At 40.9% G+C, this 20,970-nt stretch overlaps 1 protein-coding gene across 1 annotated transcript; it reads left to right on the forward strand.

Annotated features, from left to right (window-relative positions):
- The first annotated feature begins 18,672 nt into the window (after positions 1-18,672).
- Positions 18,673-20,964, forward strand: FOXL2 (forkhead box L2). Its single transcript, XM_081954252.1, has one exon. The coding sequence runs from the start codon at positions 19,131-19,133 to the stop codon at positions 20,292-20,294; it is 1,164 nt and encodes a 387-aa protein (XP_081810378.1). The 5' UTR covers positions 18,673-19,130; the 3' UTR covers positions 20,295-20,964.
- Positions 20,965-20,970: the final 6 nt, after the last annotated feature.

Below are 20,970 nucleotides of genomic sequence, written 5' to 3' on the forward strand. Positions count from 1 at the left end.
TCTCTCTCTCTCTCTCTCTCTCTCTCTCTTTCTCTCTCTTGGTTTTTAAAACCTCCTATCCCTTGCCTGAACTGGCAGGGAAAAAGGACTTTTAAAGAAAAAAAAGCTTCTTACGAAGGTTCGGGGGCATGGCCAAGCCACCATTACTACTGGTCCGGTCTGGTACGCCAGATTTTCACTACCTACTAGCCATTTCAGGGACTGCTAATCAAGCAATAGGGCTCTATTCTGAGTATTGCAAGTGTTAAAGAAACAAACCCAGGTGGGGGGGAAAGGAGATGCAACATATTTTAAGAATGTCTCTGTTTTTGTAAGGTTTAATCAGTGTTTGGTTTATGACACATCACATATCTTGAATGTATGTATCAGTTGTTTCTGTATCCATTGTAAAGATTTGACCCCTTTTAATAAAATATTTTTTCTTTGCCTGAAATTTTGGATCACATTGTTGGTAAAAAGGTTCGCAAATGGTATTAAGTCTTCCACTTTGTCTTTTTGATTCTGTAAGCAACAGAACGTTTTGGAACTCTTGGCCCTCTAAACCAAATTAATGTTTGCCAACTGGAAATTATACAGAACCACATAATTTCATATAAATACCTAAAAAGGTTTCCTTTCTATCATATGAACATTGATTCAAATAATTATTGAACCTGTATCTGAAGTAAGAAGCAAAAACTTATCTGCAAATCTTAAAAGCATATCGTATGTTAATGTAACTTGTATCAATCAGAACAGCAAATATCAAACAAAAGGCAGAATCATTTAAGAAATAGTATTGTAAAAGTATTGGGTATGGACTTAGGACTCAGCAATACAGACAATTCACTGGCTCTTGATATGGTTACTCTTTATTGTTATGTCCTCCCAATAGAGCCTCCTTATTGTTGCCAGCCCACTGCTGAGATAAACTAAAGATTGTTGGGATGGGGATGTGGGTTGAATAAATGTGGGAATTTACCACACTATGTCAAACATACTTTCCCAGAATACTGTTCTCTTCAACTTGACTGCTTGATTTTTAAGTCACACAATTTGCAAAAATGCAGTTCCAGGCATGGCAGCAAACAACCATTATACAACCAGGTCTTCAAAATCTTCTTGGCGATTGATAGGGTGAGAGATGGACAAGTCTCAGGAAGGGAAAAGGCAGGGAAGATCATTCTACAGGGCAGGGACTACAAATGATATGACAGACCTCCTAGGTTCCATCAGATGACACTGTTTCAGGGAAGAGACCTGGAGAGTATCGGCTTAGTTGGAGCATGCCAGGACAGCAGACATAACCAGAGACTGAAGATCCTATAAATGACCCAGTCCTGTATTATAAAAAAAAACTTGATACGTGATGCTTGTAATTGATATAAAATATGTATAAATATAAATGTTATGAAATGGGTAAACATATAAAAATAAACAAACTGAATCCATCTTATGTTACTTTGATCCTATGATAAAGTAATAGCAACCCCTCCCCCCCAAAGTAACATAAAATATATAACAGCAAAATTACACTTTCTCCATCCATTCCCTCCCAAGTAACTTAGCTATGTAAAAAAAGCTATGTTCTTTTTTTCTTTTTTCAATTCTCACAAAAAAAAATCTGGCTTGTGTTTTCTACAGTGAGGGGAGAAGGCTTGTTATAGGCAACAACTATTCCTGTAACACCATAGATCATTGGGAGATATGGGGCTGTATATTCTTATAGTTCATGTATTGTTTTATAATGAAGCCTCTTCCTGAAATGTTTGTAGTTCCATGCTTAACATAGTATTTCCTTTACTTAAACTCACTGCTTGGCAAAAGCTATGTGCTTTAGATTAATGTTTGCAAACTTCAGCAGCTTTAAAATGTGTGGACTTCAGCTCCCAGAATTCTCCAGCTAACATGTTGGAGCCTACATTCCTTAAGGTTGTTGAGGTTGAAAAATGCAGCTTTAGGTAATATATTAAAAGTACAGATAGTACTTGACTTATAACAGTTCATTTAGTGACACTTTAAAGTTACAATAGCACTAAAAAAGTGACTTATGACCTTTTTAAATTTTTTTACCATTGCAGCAGCCCCATGGTCACATGATCAAAATTTGGATGCTTGGCAACTGACTCATATTTATGATGGTTTCAATATCCTAGGGACATGTGATGACCTTTTGCTACCTTCTGACAAACAAAGTCAATGGGGAAGCCAGATTCACTTAGCAACTGTGTTATTAACTTAATAGCTGCAGTGATTCACTTAACAACTGTGGCAAAAAAGTCATAAAATAGAGCAAAATTCACTTAACAAATGTTTCACTTAGCAGCAGAAACTGTGGACTCTATTATGCTCATGTCATGGACTACATGCATATTGCAAAGGACTAGAAGTGAATATGGCATAGAGTAACTATGGAGATTCTCAGTCATCCCAGTCATGGTTGTCCCAAAGGTGCTTTTTCAAGAGCACTTAAAAACCTTTCTGGTTTTTAAAAACCAGAAATTCCAATCGCCTCTTGAAAAAGCACCTTTGGGATATGGCATAGAGCTTCCCATAGGGTTCCTTCTCCAGATAAGAAAGATAAACATTCTGTTTAGTTTCACAGCCACATTTTTAAAGCCTCTTTGCTGTTTCCTGAGAAGCAATTGAAAGCTGGGCGATCCTTGCTGCTCTTGTCCTTTAAGTATCCAGACAATGATGTCTGTTGTATAGGGAAATTGGATACACAAAGTAAGGAAGCTCCCTGGACTGAGGTGCATATCCTATGCTTCCTGAGAAGACAGAAGTTTATCAAAGCACACACTTGAGCTTTTGCCCTACAGAGAATGCTGCTTTCATCTCACACACCCTTTTCCATGGTTCTCCATCCCCCAAGGATATTTCTCATTGAGGTCTGAGGGCCATCGCACTAAAATTATCAGTGCCTCCCTTCCAGACCTAGGACCATATTAACCAGGCATAAAAAGGCATAGTCTAAGAGGTATAGGCTTCATCTTTGCATGGTGATACTTAAAATGAACAGGAAAGCTTAATAATGGGAACTGACATGAAGTGTAAGGGTGGGGCAGCAATACAAAGTTTCAAAAGAAAATAAACAAAATGCTATCAAGAATAGGAAAGATGGTGCTGTTGTTTATTTTACTTGCTTATTTATTCATTTGTAATATTTATATCCTTTTTTTCCTCGGAGAATTTAAGGTAGCAGAATCTTCTTTCTGCCATCTATTGATTGCCATTTTGGATTTATTTCAACTTGGTAAGCTATGAGAAACAATTACTGGCCCAGGTGATTCAGTAATTTAGTGCCCATAGCATGCTAAATCCTAAATTCCATTAACAAAGCACAATCATTATGTTGACAAAAAAGCTATGTCCAAAATATAAATTATAATGTGACTTAATGTCTTGGTATGTTTCATGTAACATGCTAGGGCAATGGTGAGGTCTCCCAAAACACACTGAACTATACCCTATTCCAGTCAAGCCTAAACCAACATAATCAAGCTTTCCTACAAAGCAATCCTGTTATTGTTTCAATGAACAGCTCTTCAAATAGATCCTGAGTGGCCGTCTTTCAGAGAAACATCCTTTATTGTGTGCTTATTCACAAAATTCACAGTGTTGTTATAGCAAAAGTCTGATTCTCTCTGTGTTCAATCTACATGTTATAAAAGTAAGTAAAGATGAGAGGGATAGAATAAATTATTGGGTTTGCATGTTGTATGTTTGATGAGTGATTAGAATGTCTATATTATTAACTATACTATTTTACAGTTTTCATCTATTGTCCCAATCATAGAGCATAGAACTGTAATATGAAAAAGCCCTACACGTCTTGGGAAGAAGTGTACTTTTCAGTGGTGGGTTTTCATTTTTTTTAACTACTGATTCGCTCGTGTGCGTGCATGCGCTCGTGTGCGTGCATGCGCTCGTGCACAGAAGCATCCAGGCAGCCGGTGGAGCCTCCCGCCACCGCCACTACTGATTCTTCTGATCAGGGCCGAACAGGAAGCAACCCACCTCTGGTCCGCTCTCTAATTAAGAAATGAATTTAAGATTAAGAATTTCACTTCCAGAGATCACTTCCGGTTTCCGAAGGCGACAGACGTTGGTCCACTGCTCGCTTCTCCAGTGGGCTCCTTTTAGGAGCACAGGCGGTCTTGGAGGGACCACCTGCCGTAGGGTGGCTTGCTGGAACCCCAGGATTGGCGGCAGCTTCACCTCAGGAGCCAGGGAGCATGGGGGTTGCATAGCAGCACGTTCACTGAATGGATTCCTGAAGAAAGTAACTAATTAGAAGTAGCGGCTGAAGTGCTGGAGGTGAGAAGTTTGATCCAATCTCCCTAACCCCCTTTAATTGATGAGCAGCAGCCTTTTCTAAGTTATGGATTCAATCTATTTGAAGTTGGAAGATTAGAGGGGGAGGTTTCACCCCTCTCAGGCAAAGCAGCATTTGGACTATCTCTCAATCTCGGAATGGAGAGAGAGAGAAAAAAAAGTTGAATTAGTCACTTGTACTAACTATGTGAAAAGATTTATATTACAATTGCAAGAGGTAATTGCTGAGTTGTTTTAAAAACTTTATGGAAATTTTTGATGTTCTGCTCCCTGGTTCCCAGTGAAAAGGGGAGCTAAGATGGTCTGCTTCCGTCTTCTTCTTCGCACTTATAGATGAAATCTGCCTTGAAAGTACCTTTGATTTGGATTATTTTTTTTCCTTGTAACTTCTTGGCTTGGAACTGTGACTGAGGAGTAACTTTCACTTTTGGATTTGCCTGTCTTCTCGGACTCGCTTGGCTGCATGCTTCACAGACGCCATTTCTTTTGCAAAAGATTTACAGTCATCTCTGAACTCAGAAAAATGGAGACCAGAAAACCACCTTCAGGCAAGGCAGCTTCGGCACCTACATCTTCTACATCCAGCCCAATGACTCAACAGACAAAAATTTCATCATTCTCACAACAAGAAGGAACTGGAGAGAGCTCAAAAGACTTATCTGTTATACAAATGTTCCAGGCTCTTATGCAGGGACAAAATGAGTTGAAAAAAGAGATGGCAGATTTTAGAGAACAGCTCAAAGGTGTATAGCAGCAAACAACAGAAAATAAACAGAGAATTGGTGTGCTGGAGGAGGTTGCGGCCGGGCTGGGGGAGGAGGTTAAGGTAGTCCAGAAGGGGAATACAGAATTGGAAAATTTTATGGTAAAGATAGAACTTGAAAGAATGTCCTTTTTTCTCAGATTCCAGAACCTACTGGAGACAGAAGATGAAGATCTTAAGGATATCATGAGTACAATCTTAGCAGAATATATTAAGAGAGATGAAGAACAGTCGTGGTGGGATATGGATCTGGTTTACAGGATTAACTCGCAAATGCTAGAACACATAATGTTCCAAGGGAAGTACATGTTAAATTTCTTAGGAAGACCACGGGGGATGAGGTGCCAGGGGCTCAAAGGGGGGGACCACTAAAATATAAAGACAAAGAAATTACCATTCTTAAGCAAATTCCGAAAAGAATAAGAGATAAGAGGAGGAAGTATTCCTCCTTATCAAAGAAATTATATAATAAAGGAGTTTGGTTTAGATGGTTATTGCTAGAAGGAATGTTGATCTTCTGGGAGGGAAATAGAATTAGAATTAATACAGTTGTGGAGGTAGAGGCCTTCATTAAAAAACATAGTGCCCGCCTAGAGGACAAAAATATAAGAGGTAGTGAAAAGGGTGACAATATACAAGACATGAAGGAGGGAAGGGCCGGTGCTCCGCCTGGGGACAGGGGAAGGGAACAATATTGGAAAGACTCAGGTCACAAAAATAAATGTATTTGAAATATCATTGTAATTGTTGATACATTAGAAAGTGGCAAAAGAGATGATTGAACACATGGTTGATACAATGTATAATAAGATTCTGTTTCTGCTTATCTTTTATCTTTTGTTTTTTCTTTTCTGTAAAAGTTGTGAGAATTGGAGAGATTTCTACCTCTAGTACGATGGAGTTGCCAAAAAAAATTGTATATCCACTTACCCTTTCCCATAAATTTTTAAAAATCAATAAAATTCTTTTTTAAAAAAAGAATTTTACTTCCAGTTAAGAAATCTGTATAAATTGACATTTGATGACCCAACCATGTTTCCCCAATGGCATCCTAATCAGGGAAGTACTTCTCTTAATTTGCTTTCCCATCCAAACAGTGTATGGCCCTGATTTCAGCAGGGCCATACACTGACCTAGACATGCTGTGTACCGAATTGTTGTTTCTCAGGAATTTATTTTTCATTACTGCTAAAATAGTGACCAAGGAAAAAAGACACTTTTCCATTTTTTGTTTCTTTGTTTGGTAAATTGCTAAAAATATATTCCTTCCCATAATGCAAAATCCCTATAAAAGTGCTATGGAAAACTACCATAAATGAGAGTTCAAAAAAGTTGTTGAGGTGTGAGGTTCTGAATATTAAAAACACATTTTAAGCCAATGTACGTTTCTTATTAGTCTCGTATATTTCTGTTTCCATCCATTACATTGCACTATTAGTGCTTTTCTATTTATAATCTATAACCAGCCTTCCTAAGATGTGTAATGTACTGACATCTGCTGTGTGTTTGGCCAATATAGCACAATGATTAGAAAGAATAAAGCATGTATTTAAAATTAGGCTGGTAGGTTGCTCATTGCCAGAACACATTAAGATTGTTTAAAGAAGACAATGCTTTAAAGTAAAATAAGAAACACTCACTCTGCCCCAAGGATCATACAATATGATTATACTTATTGCACTAGATGAGCCCAGAATTGTGCCATTGAGATTGTACTTCATTATTTCATGTGATGAAGGAAGGAAATAAGAGGATATTTTAATTACATTTTTAGTGTGCCGCATCTTTTCCATTTCTTGGATAGAGAATGTAGCATGCAATAGTTCAATAAGATGGATTAAGCAAAGACCATGTCATTATAAAATTTTAGAAGAAATTGCTTATATACCATCTGTTATGTATAATCCAAATGCTAAATTTGGCCAAGTATTATTTATTTAGAATTCTTAAGTTGTTGTTTGAGATAGAACAGAACTTTTATATTAAAAGGAAGTGATTAAATCTGATTCTATTGCTATGGGTATATTTTTGTCACTATAAAGTTGTACTGGCTGTACACCTTTTCTTCTTCACCCTTCATCCAATGACAATAGAAAAGGTGTAATGCTGAGAATTTTTTATACATCTTCAGATAGAACAATGCCAGAAATTCCAAAGTGGAGAAGATTCTAGTCTATAGCATAGATATATAACACCTTTACTCTTCCTTGTGAAATGCACTTTCAGTTGAAATTCTCAAGAATACTGTATTTGTTTTATTAGGGATACCATTTTTTTTTTTGCTTTATGGCATTGAAGTAGGCAATGTAGCATAGATATATAACACCTTTACTCTTCCTTGTGAAATGCACTTTCAGTTGAAATTCTCAAGAATACTGTATTTGTTTTATTAGGGATACCATTTTTTTTTTTGCTTTATGGCATTGAAGTAGGCAATGTAGTGATTCTAAGCATCACTACACCTGGGTTCAGCTTCCTCATTTATCTGGAAATGTCTGTCTGTCTGTCTGTCTTTTGTCTGACTATCTAGCTAGCTGTTGTGTATTAATTCATATTATTTATATTCAGCAAATTATTAATAAGGAACTCAAGACTATTAACTTATAGCTTGTTTTTGTTTAGGAGAGACACAGAGATTCCTGCAAATTGAACTATTGGACTCTATCTGTGGGCTTCTATATTCTCCAAAATGTCTCCAGCTCTTTTATAGGTCCAGAAACATACAAATGAAGTTAAGAAGATTGACAACTGATGGGTGGTTGAAGCTAACATTGTAATTTATGTGTGTATGCACATATGCGTACATACACAAGCAAAGAAAGAAATGGAGCACAAATGTTTTATCATTCTATACCTGTGATGGCAAACCTAAGGCAGGCGTGCCAGAGGTAGCACACAGAGCCCTCTCTGTGGGCATGAGCACCATCACCCCATCTCAGCCAGCTGATCATTGGGTTTCTGATGTGCACATGCACAAAAGCCAGCAGGTCATTGAGTTTCTGGTGCTATAGAGCATGCATACACCTTCCAGTTTGGGCACTCTGTGCCTAAAAGATTTGCCATCACTGTTCTATACTATTAAGAAAGAGAACCAATTTGGTATAGTGGTTAAAAGTACTGGGCTAGAAATTGGGAGGGAGGGAGGGCTATAAGTTTTAATCCTGCCTTAGGCACAAACCCTATTGGATGACTTTGAGTCAGTCACTTTCTCTTAGCCCTAAGAAGAAGATAATGGCAAACTACCTTCTGTTGTCAAGAAAATTACATGGACTTATCCATGTGGTAACCCAAATCCAAGATTGACTTGAAGGCACCAAAAAGAATAAATAAAAATAACCCCTATCAAGGGAAGCTTGGTTTGGTGGTAAGGAAGAAAGCAGATGGCTTATGGAAGATTTCAGAATAATGCTGTCTTGGAAATATTGCCATGGTATATAGAATATTTCCTCTCTTTTATGCATCTCCCCAGACATAGGTTAATATTGTAGTAAAAACCAGATGTTTCATGTCATACAAGAAATGAGTTACAATGTTCGATGTCTGAATATTATTGAGAGAACAAAAGCTGGTGCAGACAATCAAGCCATATCTTTTGATTATGTTATAAAATATATCTGGTTTTGATGTATGCAAAAATCATATTTAGCTTTTAGCTGAATATAATTCTCATCCTTGTCTTTAAACCAAGTTGTCTTCCTGAAGGGAAAGCATTTGTCTTTTGTTCCAAATGAGGCCAACTTGTTTGTTTTCATCTGTAATGTTCAATTGGCTTGTTATAGGTCAGAGATATCCTGCAGAACTGTAATGGGTGAATGTATAAATAAAGAACAAATAAACCCATCCCCATATCAAAATCTACTAATTCATCCATTAGTTGTAACAAATTTGCATTTGGTCTGATGACCAGTCTTTTGAATCCAACCAATCTCTGTTTCTCAATCATGTGTGTGTGTGTGTGTGTGTGTGTGCGCGCGTATGTATGTACGTACATACATACACACACACATGCATACATACATACACTTTTTACCTTTACATTCTGTTATTTGTGAATGAAAAGTTTGAAGTTTACATTTTAAGGTGAAATTAACACAGCTAAAGAATTCACTTTCCATTAATTCAATTTTATTCATAAATAAATAATCCCTATACCTCAGTGTGCTGGGTGATGTTCAAATGTTGTCATATGGCCGGAGTGACAGCCTTTGATAAAAGTAAAGAAGTGAGACTTGATATACTTTGCACAATAAATACCTTTCAGCCTTTCGCTGCTTGATATGGGGTTTTATTTACCCCTTCAATGAGGAATATGCCTGGAGATAAATCTGCAGAAGAATGAAGCAGTTCTGTTAAAGACATTTTCCCTTGAGGGAAAACTGAGAATGGCCTTGCTTTTGCAATGGGAATTTATTCAAATTTTTATATAGGAGATTTCAGAGTTCTGTTCTAGCCTTAAATTTTATTATTGTTTGGGAACATTTCTCCTTTACGCACTTCTACTATGTTTCTCCTCAAAAACTTAGGAAGAGTGTGGCTAATACTTCTGTTTTAGAACTATTTGAGTTCTAAGTCCTCAAACTGGCAATAAACAATTATTAAAGAGAAGTTTATGGTAAAGATAAGGTTTGAGCGTTCTTTTGAATAGTTTTTCTCAAGCTAGTCCTGTCCATGTGTGTTGGAATAGAATTGCTGCTATATCCGTATGGGGAAGGATGCTGGTTTTTATTGTGTAAACTATTCTTATTGAATGAATTTACAGTCATTCAACTGTATGCATATACATCTTAAGATTTCTTTTTTCTTTTTCTCTTCATCCCATGTTAAGCTATAGAATATTGTAGCCTTCACTCTTTATGTCATTTATTTTTAGGTACCCATGTTTATAAACAATAATGCGTCATTGCAAGACCTGAGACTAGATAATGATCAAGTCACATTCACAAATCTATGTAAGTGAAGTGAAAGAACCCTAGAGGAATGAGAGAATATCTGGGGAGACAGACAATGTTTTTCTCCAAAAAGATTTTAGGGGATTTATTAAAAGCATAAGATTCAGTGCGAAACACACTAACTAAATTCTAAATGAATTATTCATGACTTTGATGATTCAAAGGAATGATATAAATATAAATTGTCCAAAAATAGAAGGATGAATGGCACAGTTCTCATTTCAAGTGGATGAACATAGGAAAATGTAAAGAAAACTTCCACCTCTGGTGTAGACCCTTTAAGATCTATTAGTGTTTGTCCTCTGCAAGCTAGTAATAAGACTGCTAATTTATTGAATTCCAGTTGATTAAAACGTATCTATTCCCTAAACACATTTCTCTTAATTCTGCAAAGATCATCTGCGGTCTAATCAAACTGGATGTGACTTCTGATGTATGGATGAATGTACCCACAGTCTTGTATTCCAACTAATACGATACAGTACTTTGATGAAACAAGATGTGGAAATAAATCCCCATGGCTTCTTTGCTGCTTTCCAAAGATGCAAGCCTTAGAAACAATCGCCTGGAAGAACATTTTACTGAAAGTATGAGACTTGATCCAGAAAAGAAAATGTTAATCAGCCCAGCTACACATGCCAAAGACCAGTTGTGAGGTGAATGGGGGTCTAATTCTAATGAATGTCCACATAAACTAGCAATCTGCTTACCAATAGAACAGTATCCAAATTTAAAAATCAACAAGACCTCCAAGGCCCTCCCAACTTTTGTTATTCTGTTATTCTGACTGAGCACATTAGAAAAATAATTGTTCATTTACAAAATGTATACCTGACTACTATCTACAGCTAAATAGTACTTTTTATGGACAAGTTGGATATATTTTAAGATAGAAAAATGATTCTAAGAGTGTTAAATGTTACTTTCAATGGTTTTTTAAATGTGAATTTAGCTCATATTCAACTAAAGTGTATTCAACTTTATGGTAAACTGAAACTACTTCAGCAATAAACCTCTTTGTGTAGCACCCTCTGACTTGCTTGTAATATGTAATATTATGAACCGCTCTGAGTTCAAAAGTGGTTGCCCTGTCTTTGAACAGAGACCAGTGGAAAGTAGGATCACTTCCTATTCCTATGTTCTGATTTTTATGTTGCAATGTTTACATGCATATGATTACCTCTACTGTTTTATAGATTCACTGAAGAATCATTCAAACAAAATTCATTCTTCCAGTACAGAATTATGGAAATGTTGTTTTTTATTCTATTTTTACTCTATTTTCTTTCTTTTTTTTTTCATTTTGCATAACTTGTACCAATATATGTTCAGAGTTCACTATAACTATTTAGGTTTTTTTAAAATCCCCAAATAAGCAGGACTCATATTACATAAAGTCAAATCTGTATATTGTAAATCCTCTATCCGGGTACCTTTATGAGGCTCATATGAGATAAGGGTGGCATTTGAAGCTGTCTTCAAATTATCTCCTATTCAAGGACAGGCTGTGCTAGTGGAGGCCAAAGGCATTAGATTCTCAGAGTGTAAATTCAATTCTGGGCATGCATTTGCTCAGTGGACAGGTATGCTTTGTCAAGGCCCTGAATGCAGAGCCATTTAATTCTATCTAGGTTCTGTAAGGTTTCAGCCTGAACACAATTTATATAATTGAGTGCAGTTCAAATTACCCTGTACTTTCAGTGACATGACATAGCCACATATATATGCTGGTATTCTTCAACTTGTCCATATGTTTCCAGCATATTTGAATGTTTGTTTCCCCTTTGGGTATATATTTGCAATTGATTATAGAATAGATCTCATAAAATATCTGATTAGATGCACATGTATCCATCTGGGTTGTGCCATTAATTGTAGTTTCTTTAGGACAAAACCAAAAGGGCATTTAAAAACTTATTGGAGAAGGGACTCATTCTGTAAAAGGACAATCTAAACCTGATGTATTTCTCCCTCTCAAGAATAACCACCTCTGATTCCCAGACTGTATTTCCTTTAGTGTCATTACTTTTAGAGTATGAAACCATGCTTAAAATGTCATGTTTATATGTAACATCTTCCCTTCTTCAATTGTTATTGGAACAAATAATTCAGAATCTTAAAATAAAGCATTGCAAGTTTATAGGAGAAAGAGACAGAGAATTCCAAAAAGGCAAATCATTCTCAAAATTCTTGGTGTAACAAATATGTTGAAAATAGGAAATGGAAGAGGGGAGATGATAGGTACAGATCCACAAGAAAAGCACCCCGGTGGCTTTTCTTCTTGGGAAGATTATATTCTCCTATAGTTTGGTTTTGCTGAGGTTAATCTTTGTAAACCTGGGTTCATTTTTTTCAAGAGACTGGGAGAAGAGAACACAAGAGGGTTAGATAAGGACTCACAAGTAGATTTCTTTCTTGTGAAATGGACAGGTTTCAAGAGACCATGCCTGAAAGTGGCAGATGGAAAGCCGGCGATGGACAAACTGCAAAACAAAGGTCGATTAAAATGCATGCCGGTTACCTTGCATCCTGCCGTACACCTCCCCAAAACAGCCGGTCGACGGCTGCAATGTGTAAACACCCTTTCCTGGTCCCTTCCCTAACTATTCAGAGGCTTTGGCGTTCCCGGGACAAATTGAAGTCCCTGCATTCCGACTCTTTTGGAGTCGGTAAGCTTAAAGGTTAGGACAGAAACGGCTTAGGCGGTTCCTGAAATGAAACAAGTAAAGGATTTCGGGTCCATTCGTGTTTTGAGACAGAATTACCTTTGAGGGGATAGATTGAGGGACAACCTGGCGTTTAAGAAGGAGCAAAATGTTTCCGACTACAGTATCAAAAAGGTAAATTTCGTTGTCATTTTTACTTAAAATCTAAAACATTCGCTTGGTCGCAGTGACTACGGGTGGGGGGGAGAGGGGATTACTTAAATGGATAAATAAGGCATTCTTAGGATGTAAATATTTTCTGATATAGTTAGTCAACCTTTGCTTATACTTTTTCTCCTCCAAAATATATAATCCATTTAGTTGTGAAAAGGATTCAGGCGTACATTACATTATAGTGCTGCAGAGAACATACCACTAACTAAAAAAATATTTAAAAAGCAGTTATATATTATTGAAAGGACAATATGACTTTTGGGATAATTTAAAAGGTCTTCATTTCTCCTCTAATTTGTATGAATCGTTATATACTTAAATAGCCGGAAGATAAGTAATTGGCATATTAAGGATTTAACAGACTTCTTTTCATTGTTGTCTTTAGCATTTGCTTGTGTGTGACACAAATAAAACTTCAGAGTTTCCATTCTGCCAAAGTATGAAAAATATAATCTAAATTGGCCAAATTTGCTTATTATGTTTGAAACCACTTTACAGGGAATGTCCTGAGTCTAATTGATGAATTGTTTCGATGGGTCTTAATGTTTAACTCTGTAGCCTCTTTAATTTAATGTACTATACTTGTAAATTTTTAAGAGTTGGAACATGATCCAGTTGAATGCTTGCTTTATCATAATTTAATGGGTACTTACTGGAGAAGTCAATTCCATTGTGTACAACATGGTTTACTTCCTAGTAACTGTTGGCTGCTGGATTGTTCAGGCAGGGCTAACTAAAAGAAGCAAGGAAATAGTCGATTTATTATTGCTGTTATTATTATTATTATTATTATTATTATATTATATTATTATTATTTTAAACCCTGGAAATTATTGTGTCCCATGCCTTCCATGACTTGCAACATACTGTTATTCAGTTCAACAATCTGACTCACCATTATCTGTCAATCTTTGTGATGGAAAGCAATTAATATTTCCTGAGTACAAGTTGTTTCAATGAAAAGAAAGTGATTTTCCCTTCTTGCTGTTTCCTGAACTGGTCAGGAATTGATGGATTACAATATGCCACTTTTTAAGCTTCTTGCATCTCTCATAATTAACAGCATACCTTGATCTTGCTATTATGATAAAGTGTCTCTCACCATAAGGAGTAGAATTTACTATGATTCAGATATCAATCCAATGCTTTGGTAGAAAGTCACAAATGGGCTTTATTCTCATGCTAAATGCAGTAAAGCCTATTTTACTACAGAAAAGCTTTCTTGCCTATGACTCTCTCTCACACACACAGACACACACAGACACAGAGGGAGGGAGGGAGGGAGGGAGGGAGGGAGGGAGAGGGAGGGACAGAGAGACAGAGGGTGGGAGAATTATTCCTTTCACATCCAATCTTTTTCCAATATTTCTGATGCCTGTTAGGTACATTAGCTACATTAAACCAAGAAGAGTAGAAATGTCAATGATTTACAAAATAATTACTGCCCAATTTGTATTACAAACAGTCTTGAATCAGTTTAAAGCCTAAAAAATCAGGCTGTTCTCCTCAGTTCAGTGGAACACAATCCCAGGTAAATTAACCTGGGATTGTTGTTTAATATATGGCAATAAAGTCGACTGCCAGCCCAGTCCTAATAATTCCAATCATACTAGTATTACATACAGAAAAATGGTTCTATGTCTTCTGTATGGATTTCATTGGGTCTAAATTACAACCCAGGGTCAAGCCTATGATCACCCATCTGATAGTGAATCCCACTGATCCAAGCTCGGACGGAATTTCTGTGAAATGGGCTGTGAGTTGATATTCTTTTTCAGGCTTTGAATCTGATGCCCGAATTCTTATGCTTGTGAAAGCCATGGAATTTGAGATTCAGAGAGATTGGGTGTTTAAGTTCACCCCATATCAGGATAGTAGTTGGTTGTTTACTATTACTAGTAATGCCACCATTGTTAGAAACTGCTAATCCTGCTATTACATACAATTGTTGCCCATATTTTTAATAAGTGGATAGTAGGAACTCTGAGGAAGTCTATGCCGTCCAGCCTCGCTTTGAATGGCGAGATGGGAGGCATCTAAATTTAATAATAAATAAATTAAAAATGTAAAAATACCATTCATGGGTTCAAAGAAATCACCTTAAAACAATAGTAACTAAGGGAAGCCTTTTGATTTCAACAGTGCCTGTGCCTCACTCCGGCGACATTAGACAGTTCAGCGAGGTTCCCGACGAGCGCACGGAGCCCTCGCAACCGAACCTCCCTAGCATCCACTGATCGCGTCTATAAAAGGGAAACCCACTGAGCCCAACCGTCTACGGGTGCCTACTGTTTTCGCTGAAGATTCTTCGTTAGAGACGCCCAAGCAGCCTTTGACTGACCAGATGGGGGCGAAGGAGAGGGAGGGAAGCCAAGAGGGGCGGGCGAGATGGAGAATTCGCCGAAGCGAAAGCGCAACTTCTGCTATAAGTTACGGACCTGGTTACGCGCGCCAGGCAGCAAGAAAACGCTGCCTAACCTTTCCCTCCATTTCTGCCCTGCTTCTGCCTTGGATTGCACTTCAAATCTCATTGGAGGAGCGGTGTGGGGAAGGGAGAGTGGGGGGTGGGGGAGAAAGCTTTCATGTGGTGGAGCGCGCTGGGTTTTGCGCCTCTCTTCCGCACAGAGATTCGCGCGCTTCGACCGGCACCGTTGATTTTTCTAAGCTTGGAAAGGCAGGGAAATCTGTAGTTGGTAGAGGTGCTGACATATGTCATAAGGCTCCACTGCTGCTGCCGTTGCTGCTACTGCTACTGCTACACCTGTGGAAGGAAATGCCTCCCGGGCGAGGGGGGTGCGAAGCAGCCCCAGCCGGCTTGGGTGGTCAAGGAAAGAACTGGCCCTAAGTAGCTAAACACCGCCGACCTCAAAAGAGCAGCGATTCAGAATCTCAGCAGGCGCCCCGGCTTGGTTTCCGCTGGGGCCGGACACTGGCACTTTCAGACCCAGGGGCAGTGCTGCGACAGGGGCCGGAGGGCATTCCTACCCCCAGGCTCCAAAGCGGTTTGGATTAAGGAAGGAATCCGCCCGGGATTGGAAGTCACAGAGGTTTGGGCCCCTGTGTGCCTGATTCCGAAACCCGTCCCGCTGCGAGAGGAGGCGATTTCTGTACTCCTAAAGATTTTTGTTTTAATGTCTTCGAATCTACACAGGAGCTAACCATCTGGATCACCATCAGCGATTTTTTAAAAAAAAACCAAAAACGTGTTTTTCTCTCACACACACTTGATCTGAGGACTTGAAATTTCGCAGCGATAGTGATCTGAATTTGAGAGATGCAGAGAGATGTTTTATAAATAGCTTTATGGATTCAGAATCGGTACCAATTAGTGAAGTGTCACCGTTGATTTTGGCAAAATAATGCTAAACATTATTTTTAGCATTTCCATTAAAAACATGTCATTTTCAACCACGCACTTCTCCTTGATAGATTTATGTTTATGTAGGGATAAAGATCAAGCGGTTTAATCACTAATCAAATATAAAGGAAAGTTAGGTGCCACTCTGCTCATTAGAACTTCTTCTGAATTTTGTTTCTAGATTTTAAAATGCAATCGGCCTTCGCTCTATTAATATAACTCAACTGCTGACTTTTTCAAGTCAGAAAAAAACCTTCACACTTTTCTTTTTGAAAAATCACAATATTGTAAATTGTTCCTGTAAAAGCATTTTAATTTGAAAATAAATTTCATTAGAAATATTGAATGTCTTTCTGAATAAAACTCTATTATTAGATTACATCCATTTGAAACTTTTTTTCCAATATACGGATAGCAACAACCTATTGAAAATATCCGTTTTGAAGAGTGTAATCAATGTAATCAATATTGCAAATATCTGCTACTGAAGTGGTTGTACTGAAATCCAATGAGTATGCACACTATTAGAATTCTACTGTTTATTATTTGATGTTAAATATTTCTAACTTTGAATAAATCAGATTAAATTGATCTTATTGTGTAGGATCAATGAAAAGCCAGTGCCTTTGAATTCAACCGCATTCCCTCACAGGTTTGATGAATAGTTTGTAGCAATGGTCTATGCTATTTGGCAGCATATACATACAAAAATAATATATAAATGTATATAAATAGCATCCCAAAAATAGATCCATAAATTACTATAAAAACGTGAATGAACTTGTACATGCAGTTTTGGTATTTTTAAAATCCAAGTTGGGAGGTGGACGAGGGAGCCTCCAATTAACTCTTATGCTTCTCAATATAAAGCCTATAAATTTTCCCATTTAATTTTATTATTATAAAAAAGAATGGTTAAGGGACTATGGTAGATTCACTAAAGGTAAAAATAAATTCCACTGAATTCAAGGAGAATTACTTTGGCATAGGCTTTGATAAGATCAAGTTATCTTTCTTCAAAAACATAACTGGTTAAACTTGCACAATAAATATTTACATTGTCTATTTTCTTCTAACACTGAAGCACATTCAGAATTTCCCTATAGCCTTTTGAAAGGAGGAGACTTTTGTATTTAAATTTGTACTGTTAGGCACTTTGTACTGAACAAAGAAGCGCGTTGGGAAAGGAATCTGGAGGTATGACTCGAAGGTCCCTTTCCGACGTGCACTCCCTTTCCTGCAGCAGCCGCACTGAGGCACAGGCAGGCAGACTGGATGACGTATCTGTCCTTCGGCTGTCGGCAACCTCCTGTGCGGCGGTTGTTCAGGTGAAGAGCATCAGGTTTACAGGTGGGAAGAAATACACAGAAAAACCTGTTGGAGCAACTTGAAAACTTAACACGCAGCAGGTCCTTCAGTGATCAGCTTTTCTCTAAAGCCTGATCAAGATCTCGAGTTTGGGGTGGGATTTCCCAGAAGGGATTCTTTCCAGAAGAAAGTTTAGGGCAGAGACCCAGTCTCAGGCGCAGAGAAGATGGGCGCTAGTTGTGGCCTGTAGCAATCGCCTTGCAGAAAACCATCACGCTCTGCCACACCTCCGTTTTTCTGTTTCATCCCCCCTTTGCCCCAACTGCCTATATGTTCACACCTGCAAGAGTGTCTTTCAAATCAGCTACCTCAACAGCCTGTTTTTCAAACAGCTTGTCTAGAGAAATCAGACGGACGAATGCCAGAGGGCTTTTTCCTTTCTTTTAAAACTGAGGGATGAATCTAAAGGTCGCAATGAAAGAGCTACCTCTACAGCATGATATGCGTGGGTGTTAAAGGCTGTTTGGCTCCGAAGACAGATGTCACCTGGCCAGGTCAGCCAGTTCTACTGAGCGATCTGTCTGGGTAAGAAGGTTCAGGAGGAAACGCACAACTGTCAGTCCCCGACGTAGATGGCCTCATAACCTTTCAATTCGGGGCGCAGCGCTGTTCGAGGGGGGCCAACCCTGCCTCCTTAAGTAGCCAGTTGCAGAGAAGCTCTTGCGTCCCAAAATCTATTCCGCCAGGCTTCCCTGCGGCTGAGCTCGCTCGACCTTTTTTTAAAAAACGCCGATTTCTGGCTTCCATCTCCAGCCCGCCTCCACCACTGCGCTCGGAGAAATCCCTACTCCTCGGGAGATCATCTTGCAGAAGCAGGGAAAGATTTTCATTTTAGTCCTCCCCTCCCCCCCCCACACACGCCCCTACCCCAATCTTCCACCTCCTGCATTAGCCGCATTGGCAAAAAAAAAAGAGATGCCGCTTTCCCCCCTGATTTGTGCGTGCCTGTGTGCGCGCGTTTGCCACCCCACCCCACCCCCACTTCCCTTCGCTCCCCGACCCCCACCCTTAGCTTACGCGTATGATTTCCTGGTTGGGGTTTCCTTCTCGTGCAATGTGACTTTGCCATGAACTCGCCCGTGCCCAGCTGGCTCCCAGGACTGGGGAGGGGGGGGACGCGGTGGGGGGGGGAGAAGCATCCTGACGAAAGCGGAACTCGCCGGAGCCCATACAAATCAGAAAAGAGCCACTCCAGAAGAGCAGAGAGTAGATACCGGAGCCTGCGGATCAGAAAAGACGCTGCGCCGGCCGCCGCTTGAAAACAGAGACGGGAAGGCGGAGAACGCCAAAGCCCACCAGCCCACCAAACGAACTTAAAACCAGCAAGGCGGGATTGGCCGCTGGAGCAGATCTTTCCTGGGGGAGCAGCAGCAGCAGCAGCAGCAGCAGCCGAAGAAGAAGTTTGGCGCGGCGGAGCGCTGCCCCTCGTTGAGCCGCCGCCGGAGGAGCCGTCACCTTCCGAAGCGAGCCGCGGCAGCAGGTGGTGGTAGTGGGCCATGATGACCACCAGCTTCCAGGAGCCTCCGCCCGAGGACACGGTGGCCCTTCTGCACCGGGCCAAGGAGCCAGGAGGCGGCAGCGAGGGGGCGTCCAAAGGCGAACTGAGCCCAGCTTCCAGCAGCAAGGCGCCGTCGTCCATCGGAACCGCCGCGGCGGCGGCAGTGGCGGAGAAGTGCGACCCCACGCAGAAGCCGCCCTACTCCTACGTGGCGCTGATCGCCATGGCCATCCGCGAGAGCGCCGAGAAGCGCCTAACTCTGTCGGGCATCTACCAGTACATCATCAGCAAGTTCCCCTTCTACGAGAAGAACAAGAAGGGCTGGCAGAACAGCATCCGCCACAACCTCAGCCTCAATGAGTGCTTCATCAAAGTGCCGCGAGAGGGCGGCGGAGAGCGCAAAGGCAACTACTGGACGCTCGACCCGGCCTGCGAGGACATGTTCGAGAAGGGCAACTACCGCCGCCGCCGCCGCATGAAGAGGCCCTTCCGCCCGCCCACGGGCCACTTCCAGCCGGGAAAGAGCCTGTTCGGAGCTGCGGCTGAGGCGGCCGGCTACGGTTACCTCACGGCGCCACCCGCCAAGTACCTGCAGGCGCCTTTCCTCAACGCCGCCGCTTCCTGGTCTTTGGCGCAGCCCGCGCCGCCGCCGCCTCAGGCGCCCTCAGCCGCTTCCTACGGGGCCTGTCAAATGGCTGCTGTGGAGGCAGGCGGCGGCGGCGGCAGCCCGGGTGGCAACGGCGGCAGCCCTGTGAGCGCCGTGAAGGGAATGGGACTCTCGGCCGGGCCCGCCGGCGCCGGCGCCGCCTCAGCCTACGGCCCTTACTCGCGCCTTCCAGCCATGGTGAACTCGTACAACGGCATGAGCCACCACCATGCCCACCACCACCCGCACGCCCACCACCACCACCCGCACGCCCACCACCATCACCACCACCACCACCACACGGCCCAGCAGCTCGGCGCGGCGGCGGTGGCGGCGGCGGCTGCCGCAGCGGCCGCCGCCTCGGCGGGAAATCCTTCCCCTCAAGCGGCGCCCAACGGAGCCGCCGGCCTGCAGTTCGCCTGCGCGCGCCAGCCGCCCGAACTGGCCATGATGCACTGTTCGTACTGGGACCACGAGAGCAAACACAGCGCCCTGCACCCCCGGATAGACCTCTGAGGAGGCGGACGAGAGCCGCGTCTCTGCCCCGCAGCCCACCGACCCCTTTTCCCGCGCAAAGAGTTGCTTTTTTTCCTGAAGAAAAGCTTGGGTCGCCTTTCCTCGTCATTTTCCTTTCCCGATGCCCAGCGCATGCAGGCACTTTCAGCGGAGAAAGACCCCTCTCCCCCCCCCCCCCCCACAAAAAAAAACCCTCCGTGTCTTTTGCAGCTCTACGGATCCTCTCCGGCTGCAGGTGAAGGCAAGCACGACGTCCCCTAGGACTTTCCTCCTCCTCCTCCTCTGCTTCTAGTAGCTCGGCTTTGGGATGTAAATCCTCTTCTCGGTCACTAGTTTTTATGGGGGGGGGGGTGTTAGACAACTCACCGTTTTAATCCATCTCCCTAGTACAAGCCCTAATAAAGCTAAAGTCACCTCCGGATTATTATTTTTAGTTGCTTTTTAAATAACACTGGCAATACAACACGGATCGAGACTGTAGTAGAAGAAGACGTCTTTTGCGTGGTTGTCCCGAACTTACTTTGCAGAAGCAGGGAGAGTTGGTAGTAAGTAATGTTTTTAAGATCGAAACGTGGGTCTTAATTGCAGATGCGTTTGCTTTGCATGGGAGTTTAAACGGGGTTAAAATCCAAATCAAAGAAAACCGGGGAGAAAAAATATATTTGGGTGAACAAGA

This window comes from Natrix helvetica (genome assembly GCF_964273705.1).
Source record: "Natrix helvetica genome assembly, chromosome: 5".
Classification (NCBI taxonomy): Eukaryota; Metazoa; Chordata; class Lepidosauria; order Squamata; family Natricidae; genus Natrix; species Natrix helvetica.